Genomic DNA, 7,371 nt, shown 5'->3' with positions numbered 1-7,371 from the left:
TTTGCAATACATAAAACTATAGGTAGAAACCAGAACCACATCCAGATCACCAGAGATGAGAAATCTCCACTTGAAAGGATGAGCTGACCAGCCTGAAGAGGTGAGAAAAGCAAAAGATACGTCTCGAATGAAAGACCTACAGGAAAAATACGAAACAATGGAGGCAGATGGACTGTTACTACAGAAACAAATGGGATGCTTCCCTAGTATACAGTTGGTTGGGTCCTACCAATGCAGGTTCCCTTCCAAGACTGAGACTCGGTGGAAATGCACACTTGGATTGGTTACCACATGCATCACCGATGGGGAGAAGTGGGATAAAGGAAGCAATGAAGCGGCGAGCTAAGCCTTACAATATTCAGTGTGTGGACCCGGTTGGGGACCTGGTTGGCAAGCAGTGTGAGGAAACCTGAGGACTCCTGGGCCCAGAGTCAGTGACGTGGCCATGGAGGACTCAAGTGGAGAATGGAGCTGCCGGCTGATGGGAAGAGAGTGCATGTGCACAAGAACACCCACACTTGCAGATGGTACCCACGTGACCTGGACCGGATGACTGGATGATCAGAGCTCAACCAGGAGAAGAAATAAGAGGGAGGAGGAAAAAAAAAAAAAAAAAAAAGATTGAGCTGATTCAATTTGATGAACTTGACCTATACCTACGAATGCAGTGACTCAAAAGAGGCAACAAACCCTTACAACAAGAAACCTTCCCACCCCCTCCACACACAGAGTAGATAGAGATGGGCAACTTGGACATTGGATACCCAAATGGGGAGGGAGGGACTACAAAGGCAAGAAGTGACTGGCTTACAAGCTTTCAAGAGGGAACCTAGAGCTAGCTGGCATGGAGTAAGGCAGAATCACCAGTGAGTACTATCCAATCTGTCTAAGTGGAGCTGATGCAATGAAATACAGATGGGTTACTCGCGATACTGTAGTGAATATTGGTTATCAAGACGGATTGTGAGGGTTGGAAATGCAAAGGTAGACGTTTTGTAGCAAGGAAGAGAGTGATTATTTCTCCAGTCCAGGAGCAGAGGTCTCTGGGACCACCAATGGAGAAGAGCTGAGAGCAGGACCCTACCCAGAGAAGCAAGGACGCCTGAGATGGAGACAGAGAAGATGACATGGAAGGATGAAGTGTCTGGGGACTTTGGATCCAGAGAGGGAGAGGGACTGTGGGCCGAAGACTGGGGAGGGGGAAGTGTAGAGGACGGGTTTCTAGGATATGCCCTTTGGTCGGAAGATGATGCATGGAGGGGATTGAAAACATGGCAATGGAATGATATACGATGGAATGAATGTAAAACTAAAGTTCTCTCATGTAAACTATCATATAATTCACAATAAAACATTTAGAAAAATAAATAAGGGAAGAGGGGGAAAAAGCAGCAATGAACTTGGGTGCTAAGCCCGACTACATTCAATAGACCCCCGTGAGCCTGGGAGGAGACCAGGATGGCCAGCAGTATGGCAAGACCCGGGGACTCCTGAGCCCAGAGGCAGTGACATGGCCACAGAGGACTAGAATGGAGAGTGAAGCGTCCAACTGATATGAAGTGAGGGAAGATGCACAAGAACACCCATACTTGCAGATAGTACCCACTTGACTTGGCTTCTATGGCTTGATAATCATAACTTGAATATAAGAAGAAAGAAAGGGAGGGGGGAGAGTAACCTGCTATAATTTGATTAACTTTACCTATACTTATGGATGTAGTAGCTCAAAAAAGGGAACAAATCTTTATATCAAGGATCACTCCAACCCCCTTGGTACACAGGGTTTACAGGGATGGGCAACATAGACATTGGCCACCCAAAATGGGGGGCCTATAAAGGCAAGAAGTGACTGGCTTGCAGGCTTTCTAGAGGGAGCCTAGTTCAAGACGGGGTGGGGGAATGTAGAATCACCACTATATGATTTCCAAACCATTGGGACTGGGCTGGAGAAAGGAAATGTACCTTGTGGTACAATAGTGAATAATTGCCATCAGGTCTGACTGTGAGGTTAGGAAATATAGAGGTAGATGTTTTTTTTTTTACAAAAGAAGGAGAGTAATTGATTTTGCAGCCCGGGAATGTAGGTCCCTGGGACCATCAAGTGAGAAGAATGGAGAGCGAGGCCCTACCCAGAGAGACAGTGACAACCGGGATGGAGACAGAGAAGATGATGTGGACAGATGGAACGGCTGGGGACACTGGACTCAGGGAGGGAGAAGGGCTGTGTGCTGACAGCCGGGGGATGGGGGCGGGCCTGTGTGGTGTACTCTTTGGGGTTATATGATGCTGCATGGAAGGTATTGTAATCATTGCAATGAAAGGAAATACGATAGGATGGGTATAAAGCTGATGTTCTCCCATGTAAACCTCACAATAAAAACTTAAAAAAAAAAAGTCATTCGTGAAATAGATTTAATGTGGCATTGTCTCCAGTGATTTAGAGGAAATTATATTCTTTCAGAATGGCGATGAGAGAGTATTTCATCTAATTGATGTATATATATTCGGAAAATAAATAGTTGAGTAAATACTCTAGGGTCTAAATTCCCCAGGCCACGGAAGCATACATAAGCCTTACATTTCCTTCTTTGAAGCCAGATTCAGAGCTTTCTGGGTATTATGAAAGAACAACGCATATCCCTAAAACATTAATTGAAATTTGTTGTGAGTCACTGCTATATTTATATACGTGATATTGCTTGAATTCTGAGTGGAAGCTTTCTTGGATCTTCACATAAGTTGGCTTCAAGTTGGGTGATGTATCTTGTGTTGTCTTTCATGTGTCTGGGGCATTGAAATGGTTTGCAGCCTTGGAATCAGGGCACTCACTGTATTATTACAGATACTATATTATCCATCCATCCCATGCACCTGAAGATTAAGGTTGCTAAACTCTACTCCCTAACTCCTTCTCTGATGTATCATTCTGATTTCTGCTTTGAGATTATCCACCATATACCTAAAATGATACAGGCTTTGAAAATATACTAAAAAATGTGTGCATATTCTCAAAGCCACGAAATACTGTATAAATAAGATAATAATATGCATAAAGTAGTAATAAACCTGGAAGTTTGTTTTCCTGAAAATAGTGTCTGTAGTCATACAAAGAATGTGAAAAATATTTCTTGATTAAAAAGATAAATTTCATTGTGGTATTCATTTTTATGTACTGTTTTGTGTAGCAAGTGGTGCATTAATAGACTGGAAAACAGACTCCGAGCATTCAAAGTAAAAGGAAAAATCAGAGAAGCAAATGAGTAAGAGACTATGTGTTATGAGAGCCTGAGAATATTGGAGGATTGCAAAAGAATGCAAGTGGGACAATATGTAAATAGAGCAAAGAAAGTTAGATTTGATATGTTAGGTTATATGGAATAATTGAGGTCTTCCAAGCCACAGATTCTTGTAATAACCACTATAATTCAGAGACAAAGAAATAGGTTATTTTACAGTGTCGGACTATACATCCATTATAATCCACCTGTTTAGTACTTGAAGTTTGATATATTTTTCATTGGAACCAACCTGAGGTAAGAAAAGGATGACCAGACAGAGCCAGATAGTGATAAGAAACAAGAGGGGAATAAGGAAAATGCTTTGAAGGACAGAAATTGATAAATAAAGTTTATGCAGGTCAAAGGAGATTCTGAAAAGATAAACTTCTTCCCCTCAAAGTCCAAATTGTAAACTAATATTTATTGTTGGCCACTTTGGCCCTTCCTTTAGTTCTTAGATGTTTTATTATAATATAAAGAGTATGAATCATAAAAGTTGAACATAGCATTGAAAATTAAAATAGAGAGTGGAGAGACTAAATTTATTAATTTCTACAGTTTGTTAGACTCTGAGTTTGGTATTTTAATACTGTTTTATAATCTAATGCTTTCACATTTTTGAGGCATGGCTTATTTTATTTTTATTTTATCATAATTATAGTAAAGAAACCAAGGCTGAGAAAATTTGCATAACTCATAGAAGGTCACCTGTTGTTGTTGTTAAGTGCCATCAAGTCAGTTCTGACCCATAGTGATCTTGGATAGGTTTTGTAAGGAGTGATTGGTGAGCTTGAACTGCTGACCTCATGGTTCAAATAACTTTGCAGTCCAGTGCATTAACCCACAGCACCAAAACAAGACTCCAGAGGACCACATAGCACATGACAAAGCCTCAAACAAATTAAGTCCATTTTACATTGTGCTATTTATTGTGTTGAGTCAATCGTAAGCACTTTGTCAATCTCTATTTGATTTTTTTCCTCATTAAATCTTTTCTTTTTAAAGTCAGAAATAGCATTTTATTCTAAAGGAAATTATCTCTTTTAATCTTGATCTGAATACCCAAAAAGGTGTCATAGTGTCTTCATTTATGGGATTCACACCAAAAGTATTTTATTAAACTGCAAATTTTAGAGGATTTTTTCTTCTAAGTACACTTTAAAAAATGTATTATTGGCACATTTAATATTTTGTTTATAAGCTGAGAATGCAGGATTGCCATTTTCTCAAAATAGCACATATAAAGGTTATGACTCAAAACAAGATATCTACAAATATAGCTCTAGCCAAAACTTCTCAGCAGTTCATCAATAGATAGTATCCCCATCATTGGAAACTTACAGTGTGGTTATGTAACTACTGGAAAACTTGCTTTGGAAAATAAGAAAAACTTGGGAAAATATATTTTAAATTTCTGTACAATAAACAGTCATAAAGGACTCCACGGCAATCACATGTCTTCTTCAACACCCATAGGCTTTTAGTAAAACGCTGCAGGTTAATGTGATGGACTGCAAGGTTGATTTGAATCGCAAGGTTGGTGGTTCAAGCTCACCAGCAGCTCCTCAAAAAACCTATACAGGGTTGCTATGAGTTGAAACCGGCTTGACTGCACTTTACAACAACCCTCCCAAAGCCAGGCTATTTAATGAACCTCAGACTGAACATTCTAATGCTCATACTTATCTCTTGTCTAGTAATTTGCCTCTCCTTACTCAACTTGATCATTTTTCTTTTCTTTACACCATGAAATTTATACTCATTGTTATTATAATGCTATTAATAAACACCAACCTTTGAAATTACAGAATGGTGAAATACATATATTTTCTAAAATTGCAACCATGCTAAAAAAATCTATTTAAGTTCTCTAACTCAGGATCAACTTCCTTGATTCAAAACCCACTATCATTACCCCTCCTTCTACCCCTAAATGTAAACCTAGCCCTATGCCCTACAATTACCCTATCCCTAAGTCAAATTCTAACCCTACTCCTACACCTATTCCTACCCTTTGTCCTAAACCTAACCTTCCCTCAACCTCAAACAAGCTCCTTAATTTACATATTCCAGTTTCCTTATGGAAACTATGGGATTATTATTTTTAATAGTTTATATTGTTAATCTGAGATTTTAATCAATTTAAAACAAATTTTAATGTGCATAAAACATGGCAAGTCTAATATAGGTGTGTTCTGATCATTACTATTGCTATTAATGCTTATTTTCTTTACTTCAGTTTTTCTCTAGCAACAACCATGGTATTAACTAAAGGAAATCAGAGTGCTGGGACCACATTCATCTTGCTGGGTTTCTCAGAATTCCTGGATCTCCAGAAGCCCCTCTTCATGGTCTTCTTGATCATCTATACAGTCACGGTGGTGGGCAACCTGGGCATGATCATGATCATCAGGATCAACCCCAAACTCCACACCCCCATGTACTTTTTCCTCAGCCACTTATCTTTTGTTGACTTCTGCTATTCGACTATAGTCACACCCAAATTATTAGAAAATTTGGTTGTGGAAGACAAAGCCATCTCCTTTACAGGGTGCATCATGCAGTTCTTCTTGGCTTGTGTATTTGCAATTGCAGAAACATTCATGCTGGTAGTGATGGCCTATGACCGTTTTGTGGCAGTTTGTAACCCACTGTTTTACACAGTCATAATGTCCCCCAAATTCTGTGCATCATTAGTAGCTGGGCCCTACACCTGGGGAATAGCTGCTTCCTTGACACTCACTTATTTTCTCCTGACATTATCCTTCTGTGGCTCCAGAATTATAAATAACTTCGTCTGTGAGCATTCTGTCATTGTTTCTATCTCCTGCTCTGACCCCTACATCAGTCAGCTGCTTTGTTTTGCAATTGCCGTATTCAATGAGGCAAGCAGCTTGGTGATCATCCTCACCACTTATATTTTCATTTTTCATACTGTCATAAAGATGTCTTCTGATGGAGGACGCCAAAAAGCCTTCTCTACCTGTGCCTCCCACCTGACAGCCATTGCCATTTTCCATGGGACTGTCCTGTTTCTTTATTGTGTACCCTCCTCTAAAAACTCAGGGCTCATAGTGAAGATAGGATCTGAGTTTTATACAGTGGTCATCCCTATGTTGAACCCCCTGATCTACAGCCTCAGGAACAAAGATGTGAAAGAGACAGTCAGAAAGTTAATAACCTACTCAATGCAATTTTGAAGATATATTTATTTCCAGAAAGAATTAGATTTATTATCCTCAAGATTGTTCAGTGCATCTGGAAAACATGCTGATTCAAATTCTTTAGTAAATACATATCTATTTATTAAATTTATTATAATATACCAGTTATCTGATAATTTTATTTCTACTCATTTCTATGTGTACTAGAAAAGTATTGAATCGTACATTGTTGTTGTTGTTGTTAAGTGCCATAGAGTCAATTCTTACCCATAGCAACCCTGTACGGGGTTTCTGAAGAGCAGCTGGTGAACTTTAATTGCCAATTTTGCAGTTCAAACAGCTTTTCAGTATGGCACATTAACCCATAGTGCCACACCAGGACTCCATACGTAGATTAACTCAATTACAATGTATTGAATAGTGTCTCCATCCAAAATACTTATGTCCACCTAGAATTTCAAGATATATATTTTTTGGAAATAGGGTCTTTGAAGATGTAATTATGGTTAGGATAAGATGAAACTGTGCTCTCTTAAAACCAAAATGTGTTGACATAGAGTAGATTCCAACTGAGATAGACCTCATAAGAAGGAGTAGAAACTCCCCGTAGGATTTCCAAGACTCTGATCTTATCAGGCAGTGTTTCATTCTGCTGTGCATAGGGTCAGTATGAGTTGGTACCGACTCGATGGCACCTAACAACAACAATAGCAATCTTTATGGAAGAAGACACAACAATTAGTCCAGTTAACTAAAGGAACGTGGGAGCCTCAATGTCTGATCCTGCAACCAGAAGAACTATATGGTGTCTGGCTATCACTACCAACTGCTCTTAAAGGGATCACATTAGAAAGTCCTGGATAGAGTGGGAGAAAATATGGAACAAAATTTTAAATTATAAAAGAGACTAGACATATTTCTCAGAAACA

General features: G+C 39.2%; 1 protein-coding gene across 1 annotated transcript; it reads left to right on the top strand.

The window, feature by feature from the left end:
- The first annotated feature begins 5,536 nt into the window (after window positions 1-5,536).
- LOC102826247 (olfactory receptor 5D13-like) lies at window positions 5,537-6,478 on the top strand. Its single transcript, XM_006877781.1, has one exon. It carries the CDS (start codon window positions 5,537-5,539, stop codon window positions 6,476-6,478), a length of 942 nt encoding a protein of 313 aa, XP_006877843.1.
- The last annotated feature ends 893 nt before the right edge of the window (window positions 6,479-7,371 follow it).

This window comes from Chrysochloris asiatica, unplaced genomic scaffold (assembly GCF_000296735.1).
Source record: "Chrysochloris asiatica unplaced genomic scaffold, ChrAsi1.0 scaffold00597, whole genome shotgun sequence".
In the NCBI taxonomy this organism is placed as follows: Eukaryota; Metazoa; Chordata; class Mammalia; order Afrosoricida; family Chrysochloridae; genus Chrysochloris; species Chrysochloris asiatica.
The sequence above is the reverse complement of the archived record's forward strand: the minus strand, read 5'-3'. Positions and strand labels throughout refer to the sequence as shown.

Excerpts from the sequence above, each read along its gene's own strand:
- LOC102826247 (XM_006877781.1), top strand. The coding sequence starts at position 5,537 with ATGGTATTAACTAAAGGAAATCAGAGTGCTGGGACCACATTCATCTTG.